The sequence below is a fragment of the Artemia franciscana genome, chromosome 19 (genome assembly GCF_032884065.1).
Source record: "Artemia franciscana chromosome 19, ASM3288406v1, whole genome shotgun sequence".
NCBI lineage: Eukaryota > Metazoa > Arthropoda > Branchiopoda > Anostraca > Artemiidae > Artemia > Artemia franciscana.
In genome coordinates, this window is record NC_088881.1 from 29,263,812 (window position 1) to 29,281,882 (window position 18,071).

The window sequence follows — 18,071 nt, forward strand, 5'->3', positions numbered from 1 at the left end:
GTAAAACTTGCGAATATACAACATTCTTCGCTGTCCAATTGTCGCTGCATATAAATAGATTGTCAGGTTTACCGACCCTCGAACATGCAACGTACAATTGTCAATGGGAAAAACAATCAGTATTAAGATCTATACCACATTTTTCTAATGATTGACCTTGAGCTTTGTTAATGGTGATTGCAAATGCTAATCGAATTGGGAATTGCAATCTTTTAGATTGAAAAGGCAGATCCGTTGGAATCTTGGGAATGCGAGGAATAAGAACAGCCTCACCCTCAAAAGGACCTGTCAAGATTGTGGCCTCTATTAGGTTTTCCATTGTTTTTTTTACGGCAGGTCGAGTGCCATAGCAAAGCTTTGGTGGGTTTATTCATTTATATTCCTTATGTCCCGGTGTCCCGGTCGTCATTTATATCCCCCTGTTTTATATCCCGCTTATTTTTCAGTTTTTTCCTTTTTTTAGTTTTTTTTTTACTTTTTTAGTTCTTTTAGTTTTTACGTTTTTTAGTTTTTTTTTAGTTTTTTAGATGAATTTTTTTTTTTTTAGTTTTTTACCTTTTTTTCTTTTTAGTTTTTTATTGGTTTTTACCTTTTTTTAGCTTTTTATCTTTTTTATTTTTCTTTATTTTTATTTTTAATTTTATTAGTATTCTTTTTCTCTTCTATTTTTCATTTTTCCTTTTTTTTAGTTTTTTTTAGTTTTTAGTTTTTTAAGTTTTTTCCTTTTTTTAGTTTCTTTAGTTTTTTTAGTTTTTCGGCTTTTTTATTTTTTTATTAGTTTTTAGTTTTTTTTGTAGTTTTTGCCTTTTTTTAGTTTTTTCAGTTTTTTTTTAGTTTTTAGTTTTTTACCTTTTTTAGCCTAACCAGGATTTGAACCTGGGACCTTCATTCTCCGTTCTGACACCCTCTCTCACCGAGTGACTACTCCAGCATGTTCATTTTGGTGTTTTAAATGGTATATTATTAACCAAATTAATTTGTTTTACAATATACTAAGCATCGTCATAACAAAAATGACGGCAACTAATTTCATTACGTCAGCCGAAACATGACGTCACCTGATCCACAGATCCACAGACCCACAGACAGACAGACAACTTATTTTTATATATATAGATATATATATATATATATATATATATATATATATATATATATATATATATATATATATATATATATATGTTTAATCGATTTTAGTCTTACCCATCAAAAGAGCTATTTCAAAAGAGCAATTTATTTGTAATCAGTTACGTAGCTTATCAGTTACGAGCCTGATAAAATTTGCCTTATTTTCGAAAAAAGGGGGAAACAGACACATTTTTGGCAAGAGCTGGCCAATCAGCAAGTAGGTGCTTAATACTTACACCACAAAAAATCAGTAAAGTAAGAATCAAACTTCTTCTTTATAGCTACTGTCACCGAAGATAAATGATTTGGTGAGATCTCGTGCTGACATACGACCGACTTTCAGACACAATTGTGGCAAATCCATACACTTGAAACATTAGTAGGTATAGCGTAAAAATTCTATTCAATTTAGCCTAACAGACCATCTATTATTCCCATAGGAGGTCAAAATGTTTTGCAACAGAGAAACATCAAACAAAAAGGGATACAGGGGGATAGTCTTCAATTTTTGAGTAGTATTTCAGAATTCGAAGGAAATACTGATTATATCCATTAACGATTACATCAGAATAGACGATTTTTTGAACACATCTTAGGGGGGGGGAAATTGAAGAGATGAAGAGTAAAAGGAATAAAAGCAATGTGAAATTCAAATTCCTATCTTGCAAATGCAATAGTAATTTAATACTAAAATACTAGCATTGCAATGCAGCACAGGGAATACTTTTATGGCAAGTACAAAAAGAAGAAGGCACAATAATTGAAATGAACAGAAAATCAAACAAATAATTTGTAGTGGCAATTTTTCAGGAAGAGTATGCAAAATACTTCATTTAAACAAAAAAAGGCTGCGTTATATATAATATAATTTAGTATTAATTATATATATCAATAGTATAATATATATATATATATATATTTATATATATATATATATATATATATATATATATATATATATCATGAAAAGAGAAATCACCAATGCTACAGCACAAACACAAAAAAAAAAAAAAAAAAAAAAAAAAAAAAAAAAAAAAAAAAAAAAAAAAAAAAAGGAGACAGAAGGAGAAAAGGAAGACTGTTTTCCTAAATTAGTGATTAATATAGACCAGCACTTGAATGAGGCCTTAACCCTACTCATCCATACAATCACATAGGTCAAACAGCATAGCCACACACAATCAACCATAAAGAATAATCCATGGACAGGCAGTCATGTCGTCAATAAGTATAAGTCGTCATTTACCAAACCATAGAAAAAATAATATAGACAAATAATTCAGAGGCAACACCCAACATAAGGGCTCATCAGGAGAATACACTGGCCTATATAGGGTTTCGCCACTCTAAATTCTCTACCCAGCACAGTGTTGTGGCTACCACAGAATATCCATGGCATCCCCGCGTCAGGTATCACCCCCAAAATACATGTCTATGAAAAAAACAGCAAATGTAAAACAACCAAGTAAAACCAAAACAAGCTTATCCTGTTAATATATCCCTCCCTTTAGCAACAACAGGTAAACTAAATATTATAAATTTTACCAAATCACAAATATTAACACATTGCAAAAAACCTGAATGAACTAAACAATTATATAATTCATCTTTACCATGTGGCTAATTTTTTAAAAATTCCGCTCAAATAGAAACACAATTCAAAATAAATGGCGCTGTGACAACATTTCTCGAACCTCCGAAATTAGTCAAAAATTTCTTTAAGTATTTCTAGATAATTCTTTTGATATTTATTTAAAAGTTCGTTATAATGAAAACTAAATTTTTTAAATTGCCAAGTTAATTTATTTGCAGAAAAACCTCTTGATATCAATTTTTGGCTTAAGATTTTACATCTATTTTTAAAATCAATATAATTACTACAAATCCTTGCATAACGAAGTAACTGTGAGAAAAACGCTGAATATGTGATATTTGAGTGTATATTACTTTCAGGGAATGGGAAACTAATCACTTCAAAATCAAAATCATCCGTTTTATTATACATTTTAAAACTTAATTTATTATTATCACAAATATTAATATTTAAATCTAAGAAATGATCTTCATGACCAGCGCCATGACTAGGCTCAAGAATAAGCTCTGATGGATATATATTTTTAGAAATATCAATGAAATCCTTACAATTTAAGACCAAAATATCATCTAAATATCTTTTATTATTTGACAAAGCATGTTTTAAATTAATTGGATTATTCTTATCCATCATATATTTATATTCTAGTTGACTTAAAAACAAGTCAGCTATAAATGGGCTGGCATTCCCCCCCATGGGAATTCCCATAATTTGCTTGTACAAATCACCCCCAAATCTTATATAAGTATTGTATAAAACAAATTCCAATAACTCAAAAATCATATCCAAGCTGTAACATCTCAAGTTAACTGTAGTATTAAAGCAGTTTGTCCATATGGCTTTTTTATTATAACTGTCTATTTTTAAGAACCTTTTACTAGATAAGAGGAAAGATTTCTTTATAACAGTTTTTAAATTATCTAACACTAAATTGAGTGATAAATTAGTATACATTGTCGCAAAATCGAAAGACTCAATTCTTTTAGCTGAAACCATTGTTAAAGAATCTATCACCTGCAGTGAATTATTAACACTCCAATAAGGATTAAAATTCGAAAATTTTTTAATACCAGAACAATAGGTTTTAAGTTTATTTACAATTTCCTTTAAAATTAAAGAGAGGTCAGTAGCAGCAATGCGGGTTGGACATTTAGCTGCTCCAGCAATAAACAGTGGTTTAGGGGGATTCTTATGAAATTTTACAGTCCAATATAGGAAAGGGAACTTTTTATCATTGTCATTTATTTTAATATTAAAATTTTTAAAAAGTATTTCTTCAGTCTTTTCAATTAAATTCTCATCCTCTATATTTACCTTTTCATAAACATTAGTTGTGCCTAACTCCCTTTTTAAGATATCACAATACAGCTTCTGACAAATTATGGCAAAATTATTATTAGCTTTATCCACTGGCACAATTACAAATTCATTCTTTAGATTAGCAATTGCTTGTTTAATCTTCGCATTATAAAATAATGATTTAGTGTTACTATTTTTTAAGTTAGAATATATTTTATTTCTTACTCTACTAATAATTAAATTCTTCCAACTTTGAAAACTCTCTTTATTTTTATTCTCTTTCTTACACCACTTATCAATAAATAAATGAAAATCATTTTCCAAGCCATCAAGAACACTCGATGGTTTCAGATGATGAGAAAGACGGAAATTTGCCCCTTTATTCATTATAATTTGAAGATCATCTTGCTTTATTATTGACAAGTCCCCTGTTATAACATGTTTGTAAGTAGGATTTACAAATAGGCCAAGTTGCTTACAATTACAAACCGGTTTCCAATTTATATCGCTATCTAGTTTTTTTAGTATTAAATTATAATTAAAAATAATTTGCCCAATAGTTTTTGAAAATTTATAAGTTAAAACTGGACTATCATTATAATTTAAATTACTAGGAAGGGCCTGTTTCACATGCCGCTGATTTAAAATTTCTGGTAAATTAATATCTTCAATCTGCTTACAAGTAAAATTAATAGGTAAATATAATCTGTTATCCTTATTACTAATCTTATCGAACTTTTTCTTTTATGAAATAAATTTCGTTTTAGATAGAATGCAAATTGTATCACATATTACTTTAAAATTATAATCAAGAGCTGTATTATTCTTCACAATCCAGAAAAGTTTGATTAAATTCCTCTTGGATAAATTATTTAGACACTTTATTACAGAAATCATACCCCTAGATTCAAGTAGCTGGCATAGATCTATAGAAAGCATATGTACATCTAATTCATTTTTTCTATTATTTTTCCTATGTCCTCTCGATCGTTTTTTACGTTTGGTAGGACAAGTAAAAGAAGGATGGTCCATAAAACCATCAATACATTTAACAACAACATGAGACATGTCACCATATTTTGCTACACGATCATTTAACCCAAAAGGATAAGCTGTACCAAGAGTATGGATCCAGAAATCCTCCTGTTTACGACAAACTGACGCCATGTTTGTCGACTGACGAAATTACAGACCGGGACACCGAGACACAAATGACGACTGGGACACAGGGAATATAAATGACGACCGGGGCGCTCAAAGAGAAATTAAAGACTAGGACACCCGGACACAAATGACGACAGGGACACAGGGAATATAAATGACGACCAAGACACAGGGAAACAACTACAACGGGGACGCTGGGGGCACAGGGGGATATATAAATGACGACGGGGACACAGGGAATATTCGATTAACAATCACCATCAACAAAGCTCAAGGGCAATCATAAGAATAATCTATATATATATATATAAAAATAAGTTGTTTGTCTGTCTGTCCGCATATGACGTCTGAATTATTTCATCATATACCAATTCAAAAACGAATGTATTCCAGCCGAAGTAGCTGAGTTGGTAAAGCGTTATGTTCCAGGTTCTAGGTCCGAGAGGTTCAAGGTTCAAACCTTGGCTTTAGCATTAATACAAAAGAAGAAAAAAAAACTAAAAAAGGTAAAAACTACAAAAAAAACTAAAAAGGAAAAAAAACTAAAAACTAATAAAAAAACTAAAAAAACTAAAAACTGAAAAAGAAAAAGGCAACTAAAAAAAGAAAAAAAAACTGAAAAAAAAGGAGAAAAAGAAAACTAAAAAAAATACAAATAAAAATGAAAAAAAATAAAAAAGGTAAATGTATTCAAGCCGAAGTAGCTGAGTTGGTAAAGCGTTATGTTCCAGGTTCTAGGTCCGAGAGGTTCCAGGTTCGAACCTTGGCTTTAGCATTAATACAAAAAAAGAAAAAAAAACTAAAAAAGGTAAAAACTACAAAAAAACTAAAAAGAAAATACTAAAAAAACTTTAGCATTAATACAAAAGAAGAAAAAAAAAGTAAAAAAGGTAAAAACTACAAAAAAACTAAAAAGGAAATATCAAAAAAACTAAAAAAGCTAAAAAACTAAAAAAAAAACTAAAAAAAGGTAAAAAACTAAAAACTAAAAAAGAAAAAAACTAAAAGAATTAAAAAAAGGTAAAAACTACAAAAAAAAATAAAAAGAAAAATAACTAAAAAAAAAACAAAAAATTTATTTCATCATATACCAATTCAAAAACGAATGTATATACAGACCGAGACACATGGAATATAAATAACGACCGGGACACTCAAAGAGAAATTACAGACTGGGACACCGGGACAGAAATAACGACCGGGACACAGGAAATATAAATGACGACCAGGACACAGGGACACAACTACAACGGGGACGCCAGGAGGCGAACGGGGAATATATAAATGACGACCGGGACACTCAAAGATAAATTATAGACGGGACACCGGGACGCAAATGACGACCGGGACACCAGGACACAGGGAATATAAATGACGACCGGGACACTCAAAGAGAAATTACAGACTGGGACACCGGGACACAAATGACGACTGGGACACAGGGAATATAAATGGCGACAGGGACACAATTACAACGGGGACGCCGGGGGGCACAGGAGGATATATAAATGACGACGGGGACACAGGGAATGTTTTATTAGCAATCACCATCAACAAAGCTCAAGGGCAATCATTTGGAATAATGAGGTATAGATCTGAATTTGGATTGTTTTTCCCATGGACAATTATACGTTGCATGTTCAAGAGTCGGTAAACCTGAAAATCTATTTATATGCACAGACAATGGGACAGCGAAGAATGTTGTATATTCGCAAGTTTTACATAGTTAAAAACATTATATATATATATATATATATATATATATATATATATATATATATATATATATATATATATATATATATATATGTATATATATATATATATATATATATATATATATATATATATATATATATACATATATATATATATATATATATATATATATATATATATGAATATATATTCACAGGTGGGACACAGGGACACAACTACAATGGCGCGTAACTAATATGGCGCGTAACGACTTACGCACGCGGGGGGGGGGGGGGCTTGGGGGCCCCCAACATCTAGTATATATATATATATATATATATATATATATATATATATATATATATATATATATATATATATATATATATGTACTATATATAGTGGAATTTTCAACCGATGAAAGGCCGAAATAAGGATATTTAACAAATATAGCTTTATCAGAAATAGCTTTATGAGTCTTATGCAAGGTTAAATGGTGACAGGTTAAGTTATAAAAATATCATAAATGTGCTAAAAATTACATTAGAATCTCAGAAATATTGCTCAATAAATAATCCCAATTATCAAAAAAAGCATTGTCACTTGGTGTATGTCCGAAATATTAGTTAAGTATCCTTACATTGGACTTTCACTGATGAAAGTCGATATTCATCAGTTTTCGGTCTTTCACCGTAACATATACATATACTTTTGAGCGTCTCTGAGATGCTAAACTAAAAACTATGACGCGATGCCATAGAGCGAGTAACAAAACGGTTTCACTGGTTAACGGAGATCAGATCAGTCAGTTGATTTTTGGACATTAATAAGAGAACATACATTTTTTGGCGACTATGTTTCATACTATAGAATGCATGCAGTCAATAAATTTTATTAAACCGTTATGATTTTCATTGGTAATTTGGTACGTATACCGTATTTGTCCCATGACACGGGGATCAATTATAAGTTTCCCGGGGGGAAAGTTTCAGGAAAACTTTATTTTTGCAGGGAGGTGTGAGAGTATAGAATTTGGTGTAAGAGGGCAACCACTATACGTTAGGTTTTCTTTTTGTTGTCAACGTCTGTTGATTAACAGTCTCTTTTGCTAGTCAAAAGAGACTGTTCCCTTCCCAGGAAGGGAAGAATAATTTTTTAAGTGGATATCCTTTAGACTATCCTTGGAAAGGATAAAACTGAAAAGCAAAACGACGGAAGAGAAGAAGAAGAAAAGAGAACAAGAGGAAAGAAGAAACTAAAGAGACAAACAAAAGTTTTAAAAGGTAAAGAACAATATAATGCCCGATCCCTTGGATAAGAATAACCTTGACGAGAAGAAAATTGAAAAGCAACACTAACAACAGAAGAAGAGGAAAAAAGAACAAGAGAAAAGAAGAAACAAAAGAGACAAAACAAAACTTAGTAGGTAAAAAAGAAATATTCGATCTTATACCTAGCAAGAAGGTCGAAAGGTGTTTCTTTTTCTTTTTAATGTTTGCCGAAGGGACAAGGAGACACAAGGAAGGTGAAAGGGGATTTTTTACACTCATTTGGATATCATATGGACTAACCTTGGAAAGGAGAAAATTGAATAGCCAAACAAAAGAAGGGAAGAATAGGAAAAAAAGAAGAGGAAAGAAGAAAATAAAAAGACAAACAAAAACTTTAGAAAGTAAAAAAATAATATATATATAATACTTGATCTCATACTAGGAAGAAGGTCGGACCGTGTGTCTTTTTCTTTTTCATGTCTGTCGAGGAAAAAAGGAGATACAATGAAGGGGAAAGAAGATTTTTTATACTTGTTTTGATATCCTATGGATTAATCTTCGAAAACAGAAAATTTAAAAATTAAACAACAGAAGAGAAGATAAGGGAAAAGAACAAGAAAAGAGAAGAAACGAAAGAGACAAACAAAAGCTTTAAAAGGTAAAAAAGAAACATAATATCCGATCCCTTATATATCCTTTCGTCTAACGTTGGAAAGGAGAAAATTGAAAAGCCAAACGATAGAAGAGAAGAAAATGAAGAGAGACAGCAAGAGGAAATAAGAAACGAAAGAGACAAAGAAAAGCTTTAGAAAGTAAAAAAGAAAAATAACACCCGATTCTTTAGATATGCTTTAGACTAACGTAGGAAAGGAGAAAATTGAAAAGAAACTAAAAACAGAAAAAAAGGCAAATAGAGCATAGTACTCGATCTTATACCCAGCAAGAAGGTCGGACCGTGTCTTTTTCCTTTTTCATTTCTGTCGAGGGGAAAAAGATACAAAGTAGGGGAAAGGGGATTTTTTACTTTCATTTGGGTATCTTATGGACTAACCTTGGAAAGGAGAAAATCGAAAAGCCAAATGACAGAAGAGAAGAAGAGGAAAAAAGAACAAGAGGAGAGAAGAAACGAAAGAGACAAACAAAGGCTTTAGAAGGTAAAAAAGAAATATAATACTCGATCTCACACTTAGCAAGCAGGTCGGAAGGTGTGTTTTTTTTTCTCTTTTCTTTTTTTTGTCAGTCGAGGGGAAAAGGAGATACAAGGAAGAGGAAAGAAGATTTTTACGCTCATTTGGATATCCTACGGATTAACCATTAAAAGGAGAAAATTAAAAAGCCGAACAACAGAAGAGAAGAAGAGGGAAAGGGAAAGGGAAATAATAAAATTAAGTAAAACAAAAGCTTTAGAAGACAAGAAAAATACAATACTCGATCTCTTACCTAGCAAGTAGGTCAGAAGGTGTTTCTTTCATCAGCTCAGTTAAGACTTTTACTAAAATCGACAGTGGCCATTCCTTCCTGTGTTCTGGTGTAGGACTTATCCCTTCTGGTAATAAAAATGAGCCCAGTTTGGCGTAAAACAGTTCTGAAGGTCTGTGTACTGTGACTGCACCTAAAATCAAAATTGATGCGTTTACTGAAAGAAATTTCTTTGAAGTTTATAGATAGGACCGGCATTGGCTCTAATTGCACCGACCGCGGCACTGACTTCTTCATACAATGTATATAAGCTGTTACAATGACAAATTAAATAATCTAACCCTTTGCTTTCTCCCTACATTTTAATATCAGAATAACTGTATCCCACTTTTTAGGGTTATAATGCGAAAAAGCATGAAATGGCTTGGACACCTTCTGCTGATGAAGGATGACATATTGCCAAAGATCGTCCTTTTCGGCCAACCTTCTAGGGTCAAACAAAAAGCAATTCATTTCCGAATAGGGTGGGAGGATGTCGTAAGGAAAGATCTAAGGGAAATGGCAACTTCATGGGAGTGTGTAAAGTGGGAGGTTTTGAACAGATTTGGATGGAGGAGGAGCATGGGTATCTGTGTTGGTATCAGGCTGCTTGGTGTCGCATCGAGTTGTAAGTAGTAGTGGTAATAGTAAACCAACTCTTAAAGTACCAAAGACATCAAAATAAAGCATTTTTATGATTATGAAGTTTTTAGGAAAGTACACCACATTTTTCAGTGTTGCCACTTTGAGACAGTTGTTCCAAAACTAGTTAGTTCACAACACATTTCCCCCGTAAAAATTCAGAAATTAGCATTCTACTGATTCCCAAAGACAACTTCATCTTCAGCCACACCTTATTATGCCGTTTGAGTCCATCTACTTTTAGCTTCCTTTTTTATTTTTCACCCACGTTACTTTTTTTTAAATTTGGCACCACAAAACTGCCTCCACTAAAATGCGTAACTGCATATAAAGGTCATCTTCATGAAAACTGAATTCGCGATTTTCCCTAATATTTAAATTATGCCCCATAATATTTTAAGCTCTCCTTCCCTCCTAATTGGCAGGGGGAAAAATAGGGAGAAGGACGATTGTTCCCTTTCCCTCTCCTAAACTTTGAAAAATACTTTCGTTTTCTATTTCATAGCAATTTTCTATTTTACCATAGGTAACTGCCTGTTTTTGCCCCCACCCTCTTATATTTTCGTGAATCGGCGCCTCTGGTTTTTTGTTGTTAATGATTCCATTCAACCATTTCAAACAGTCAGATTTGATCTTCACTGTCCTTGGTACTTCAACTTTGCATATTCAGATGTATCGCTGCTGAAAATGTCAGATCAACAACAAAACACATCATATTTTCTGTAAAGTTTCCCAACAAAATTTTCCCAAAATAATCTAAACCTTTTTTTAAAAAAAAATGTTTGATTATTGAATACTAAATCAACTAAAAGAACACCGCGTTTTCTGTAAAGTTTCACGAGAAAACTTTCCAAAGTTTTTGTAACTGGAAATTTTGTAACAAAGAATATCTCAAGGGATGTGGGCGGTCATGATATCTTCAAAATCATAGTTATTCGGCCTTTTGACTATGCTGAACAAAATGGCTATTTAAAAATTTTGATAGGACAATTTCGAGAAAAATGGGCAGGGGAGGGGGCCCAGTTACCCTCCAATTTTTTTGGTCACTTAAAAAGAGCACTGAACTTTTAGTTTCCGTTCGAATAAGTCCTCTCTCGATATTCTAGCACCACTGGGTTAAAACGAGCACCCCTGGGGAAAAAAAAACAAAATAATAACAATAATAATATATAAACACGTATTCGTTATCTTTCTTCTGGCAAAAATCACAAAATTCCACATTTTTGCAGTTATGAGCTTGAAACCTAAACAGTGAATTCTCTGATATGCAGAATCTGATGGTGTGATTTTAATTAACACTCAATGACTTTTGGGGAGTGTTTCCCCCTTTTTTTGAAAATAAGACAAATATTCTAAGGCTCGTAACCTTTCATGGGTAAGACTAAACTTAATAAAAACTTATATATTTGAAATCAGCATAAAAATAAGATTCTTTGATATATATATATATATATATATATATATATATATATATATATATATATATATATATATATATATATATATATATATATATATATATGTATGTATATATATATATATATGTATATATATATATATATATATATATTGGTATCAAAATCCTCTTTTTTAGAATTTCGGTAAGTATTGAGCTGGGCCACTCCTTACTTACAGTTCGTTACCACGAACTCTTTGAAAGTTATAATATCGCACAATTTTTTTGCTTGAATACCCTTAGGTAGAAGTAGTAAAATTATTAATAGGAGTAGTACCAGTAGTTATAGTAGTAGCAGTAGGAGTAGAGTTAACGGTAATAGTCTTAGCTTTAGTAGGAGTAGTAGTAGCAGTATTAATAAAAGCAGTAGTGGTAGTGGTTGTAGGAATGGAACCAGTAGAAATATGATGCAAATATTGTCTTTTGATTAGTTCATCCTCCCCCACAACAAGTGTTGTAAGTTTTAATTTCACACAAAAAACTGTTCCAAAGATATTGATGATATACTCTTTTGACACACTGCATACGAATGGCAGGTGGCCGTCCGTACAACAGAAATTTTCAGAAATATTCTCTGAAAACCTTCATACCCTTAGGTATAGTTGGTATAGTAGTAACAGCAGTAGTATAACTACTCAACTTAACATAATTAGCCCTTGCTATGACATTGTCGATTTGCTCTTTTGATAACTTGTATATTTATATACTTCTTGAAATTTTCATCTTCATGCTCTTAGCCTTACAAGTAGTTATGATAAAAGTAGTAGTTGGAGCAGAAGTAATGGAAGTAGTAAAACTAGTAAATGTTACAATAGCAGTAGTATTAGTAGGAGTGTGCGCATATTGCCTTTTGGTCAATTGACATTCCCCTTTAAGTATTCTCTGAGAGTTCCAACTTAATATACAGAATCTTAAGGTATGCTATTTTGACAATCAAAATAAAAATAGTGGATTTTGTTAGTTCAAATTTGCCGCCATTACTCTCCAGTTTTACCTTCATAGACTTAGCCTTGATTGTACTATTATCACAATAGTTTTCGTGGTAGTAAAAGAAGTTGCAGTGTTAGTGCTCTATGAGTGGTAGCAGTAGTAGTAGAAATATTAATTACGGTAATAGAACGTAAATATTGCCTTTTGGTCAGTCGAACATCGCTTTCATGATGCCCAGGAAGTTTCACCTTGACACGTTAATCCGTTCGACAAATATTGTTGAAATGCGCTTTTGACACCTTTTTGACCCCATTTTTACCTTTTTGTTGAATTTACCCATTTTACCTTTTGTTGAAATGCGCTTTTGACACCCTTTTGACCCCATTTTTACCTTTTTGTTGAATTTAACCATTTTACCTTTTGTTGAAATGCGCTTTTGACACCTTTTTGACCCCATTTTTACCTTAATACTATAAGCCTTACTGGTTGTTGCAATTGAAGTAGTAGATGGAGTAGTTTAGTAACAGTAAAGACAAGTAGAGTGGTATTAGCGTTAGTAGAGACATGCACATATTAAATTTTTGTCAATTGATCTTCCCCTTTAAGTGCTCTCCAAAAGTTTCAACTTTTGAGATCTTGAGATGAATTGAAAATCAATTCTTTAGATACCCCATTTTGACAATCTGCATGCGCAAAGTGTGTTTTGATTTAGTGCAAATTCCCCCTCAATATTCTGTCAAAGTTCCACTTTCATACGTGTAGCTTTAATTGTACGAGTATCATAATTGTACTAGTGATAGGAACAGTAGTAGCAGTAATAATGCATAATTATTAGTATAACAGTAGCAGCAGCAGTATTAACAGCAGTAGTAACAGGTACATCTTGCCTACTGGTAAACTGAACATCCCACTCATGATGCCCCTGAAGTTTCCTCTTGATACGAGCCGTTCCAAAAATATTGCTGGTACGTCCACATCAGCAATCTGTATAAACATATTATATTTTCATTTAGTTCAACTCCTCCCTCGACGTTTCCTCAAATATTTTTTCAATATCCTCAGCCTTACTAGTACTAGTACAGAATTAGTAGTTTCAGCAATAGTAGTTTCAGCAATAGTAGTGGTAGTAGTAGTGTGCAAATATTGCCTTTTTGGTCAATCGATTACCTCCCTTATCATTTCCTGAAAATTCCAAATTAATATACTGAGTCATTCTTGATTTATACCCTTTTGACAATCTATATATGCATAACATATGATTTAGTAGTTCATCACTCCCTCAACTGTCCCTGAAAAACTCATCTTAATGCCATTTGTATTTTGGGAAAGTAGAAGTCAAACATACATACCTTTTCTAAATAACATATACTATATGTAAACCATTAACAAATTACATAACTTGCAGCCTTTACCCTGAGACCTGTGGGTGGGGGGTTACAACGCATAATTACTGAACCTTTGAACAATGCTGAAAAAAGAATGATGTCTCAAAACTTTTTTGTATTTATGTTATGAGAAATGATGGGCGTGGGAGGGGGAGGGTCTCTTAAATTACTTTTACTTTTATAAAGGGCACAATAACTTCCAATTTAAGATCAAACGAGACATATTTACTGAGACCAATTCAGATCGATTTAATGCAATCACCTAGTCTATAAAAACCTTAAACGTTCCCAGGACAAAACTTGAAGCTCATACCCATGGAATCTAGGGGGTTGTCTCAAACCTGGAGATATTTTATATGTTTGCTGGACTATTTTAAACAAAATCGCTATCGCAAAATTTAAATCAGATACATTTTATGAAAAGAAGGGCAGTTGGGGGGGGAGGCTAGTTGACCTCCATCACTGTTGAATCTTAAAAGGGAACTAAAACTTCCAATTTCAGCCAAATGAGCCACCACTAAGTTTATACAACCATCTCTTCCATAGGAACTTTAAATGCCCCAGAGGCAAAACTTACAACCCTCGCACTCAGGCTTTGGTGGTTTGTATCAACCTCAAAAGATTTGTTATGACTATTTCGAACTGTCTAAAAATATCTACTGGATGCATCTCGGAAAAAACTGACGTGTTTTTGTCAACTGTGTGAAGTTTTTAGTGATTTTGCGAATTCGGGGGACAACAAGTTTTAAAATTAATATTAAAAAACTAAGTCACTAAGGGTAGGAATAAGTGAAGATGAGTGACGTTGGGTAACAAAAAAATTGATCAAGTGAACAGCTTTAATTGCCGTTGTAGTATTATAAGTAAGGACGGTGGGAACAGTAAAGATGTTAAAAACAGAATAGCCAAAGTTAAGGACGTTTCTTCACAGTTAAAAAGTTTGCAAGACTAAGAAGATAAGTCTGCAAACCAAGAATAGAATATTGGAAGCCACCGTGATGACAGCGGTCTAATATGGCTCTGAGGCATGGGCAACATCAAAAGCGGATGAAGATTTGATAGATATTTCCCAGAGAAATTGCCTACAGATTGTTCTGGCTGCCCATCATACTGACTGTATTTCAAACAGTAGGCTGTACGAAAAGTGTGGTTTAATCCCACTTTTTAGGGCTATAATGAGATAAAGGTTGAGATGGCTAGGACAGATGGCTAGATGAGATGGCTAGAAAGGATGAAGGATGACAGATTGACGATTGTCCTTTTTGGCCAATCATCTAGGGCTAAACGGATAACAGTTCGTCCGCGGTTTGGGTGAAAGGATCCCACAATGAAAGATTAAGTGAAATTGGAACTTCCTGGGAGGGTGTAAAGCGGGAAGCTTTGAATAGACTGGGATGGAGGAGGAGGGTCCGTAGCCGCGTTGGCCTCACGGGGGTTGGTGCTGCTGTGAGTTGTTATTAGTACTATTCATAGTAAAACAAAATACACAATACACTATTGAAAGCACCATAAATGAAAGCCAAAATCTGCATCTTACGCCCCTCCCCCAATATTAGCAAAAATTGCGTATTTGCATAAAAGCAGCGATGTGTCTCCTTTTTTTTTTTTTTTTTTTTCTTTTTTTTTTCACCGATGCTAGCAGGTTACTAAAAGATCGAGACACATGTTTTAATGTTTCCAGAAAGCTAATGATTATAACTACGTGCTTTAATTAAGTTTGCCTTGACAGCTAAAATCTCTGTTAAAGGACCACCCTTGATGCCATTCTGAAGATTAAGAAAGGCCAAGATACAAAAAGCCACGCCAATAAGGCCATCCTAGTGGAAAACATTTGATTGGAGGTCGAAAGTCTGCCATACTGGTTGCAGCAGCAGCTGGTAGTGAGTTAACCACGCCCCAGACAGGAGTACCACCTGATATGTATCGAATCAATACCGAACCACTGAAATCACCATGGTTGGAAACATTTCATTGTAGGTCTATAGTCTACAGAATAATTGCGGTTGATAATGAGCCATGGTCCAATTTTTATTAAAAAATTACTGATATCAAAAAAAAAGAAAAACTTGGGATTTTAGGTGACAATTTTCCTAAGAAAATTTGAGGACTTATTTTTAAATAAGTCCTCAATAATATCTTTATATTATTTATCTTGGATTTTTTTTTTGTCTGCATGTACGTGCATAAAAATATCTTTATTAAAATACAATCACGGTTCGAAATACCTGGATTGAACCCAGTCTTTGACTGAGTTGCAGCTGCTTCCCTCTGCTGCCATCTTTTATAGAGTCCAAAGAGAGGAGTAACATCCGGTACCCATTGGATCAATCCCGAACGTGCACCTAGAGGCACCACTGCATAATGTCTTGCACGATATTCAGCTGGATTTGCAAATTTTACCTATAAATATAACATATTTTACTAAAAGATTACAGAAAAGTGATAAGAGAGGAAACTTAGGACGAGCGATAATAGGAAAGTGAAGAGCGATTCCCTTCTGAGATGTCCTAAAAATCCTTACAATAGAACGTAGGCCAATATTTCATTTCTTCTTTTTTTTTTGTTAATTCGCTTGTAATTCACAAAGCAACGTACATTTTCTGAAAAAAATATTAAACATTTAAATTTTCATTTTGCATGCCAACTGTTCAAAACTTTTGATTTTTTTTCAAAATCCTAAGAAGCAACAATTGACAATTAAACCTTTTACATTTAAATGATACAAATTTCTCACAAGGAGGGGAATCTGGATTAATTTTGGAGGTAATATCTCTTTACACCATGTATGCAGGTGATCAATTAAAGTGATTTTTCAAACCACCCACAACGCTCAATAGTTGCAAACACTTAAATGTTCAAATATCTAAAGGAAGAGGTAGTATAAAGGGGTCTATGGGGCATTATTCACATGAGAATCCCTCCTGATCTCATCTTTATTCATATTTCACACCAAATACTTTCAGAAACTAACGAGACGAATGATCCTTTACTTTACTAAATTTATAGAAATAAAAAAAACTGTGTTCAAAAGCAGTAGTATACCTAAACTTTATGACGACCGGGACACAGGGACACAACTACAAAGGGGACGCCGGGGAGCACAGGGGGATATATAAATGAAGACGGGGACACAGGGAATGTTCGATTAGCAATCACCATCAACAAAACTCAAGGGCAATCATTAGAATCATGAGGTATCACTAAAAAAACTAAAAAAAAAGACCAATTCAAAAACGAATGTATATACAGACCGGGACACCGGGACACAAATGACGACCGGGACACCGGGACACAAGGAATATAAATGACGCCCAGGACACTCAAAGAGAAATCACAGACTGGGACACCGGGACACAAATGACGACCGGGACACAGGGAATATAAATGACGACCTGGACAAAGGGACACAACTACAACGGGGACGCCGGGGGGCACAGGGGGTATATAAATGACGACGGCGACACAGGGAATGGTCAATTAGCAATCACCATCAACAAAGCTCAAGGGCAATCATTAGAATCATGAGGTATAGATCTGAACATGGATTGTTTTCCCATGGACCATTATATGTTGCATGTTCAAGAGTCGGTAAACCTGACAATCTATTTATATGCACAGACAATGGGACAGCGAAGAATGTTGTATATTCGCAAGTTTTACGTAGTTAAAAACATATATATATATATATATATATATATATATATATATATATATATATATATATATATATATATATATATATATATATATATATATATATATATATATATATATACATATATATATATATATATATATATATATATATATATATTCACAGGTGGGACATAGGGACACAACTACAATGGCGCGTAACTAATATGGCGCGTAACGACTTACGCGCGCGGGGGGGCTTGGGGGGCGAAGCGCCCCCACCAACTAGGTGTTGGGATGGCGCGAAGCGCCATCCCAACAGCTAGTATATTATAAATATATATTGTTCGTCCTTATTTAACCACCTTCAGTTAGTCCTGCTTCAGGAAAATAATGAAATGACGTGTCAT

The 18,071-nt window shown here is 33.3% G+C and overlaps 1 protein-coding gene across 1 annotated transcript in view; it reads right to left on the minus strand.

The window, feature by feature from the left end:
* LOC136039527 (serine/threonine-protein kinase SMG1-like) overlaps positions 1–18,071 on the minus strand; it is a gene marked incomplete in the record, with an annotated part of 282,681 nt that overhangs the window by 170,358 nt on the left and 94,252 nt on the right. The window contains 2 exon segments of the mRNA XM_065723331.1: positions 9,598–9,769; positions 16,254–16,428. Of these exon segments, the coding sequence (XP_065579403.1) occupies positions 9,598–9,769; positions 16,254–16,428 (347 nt within the window).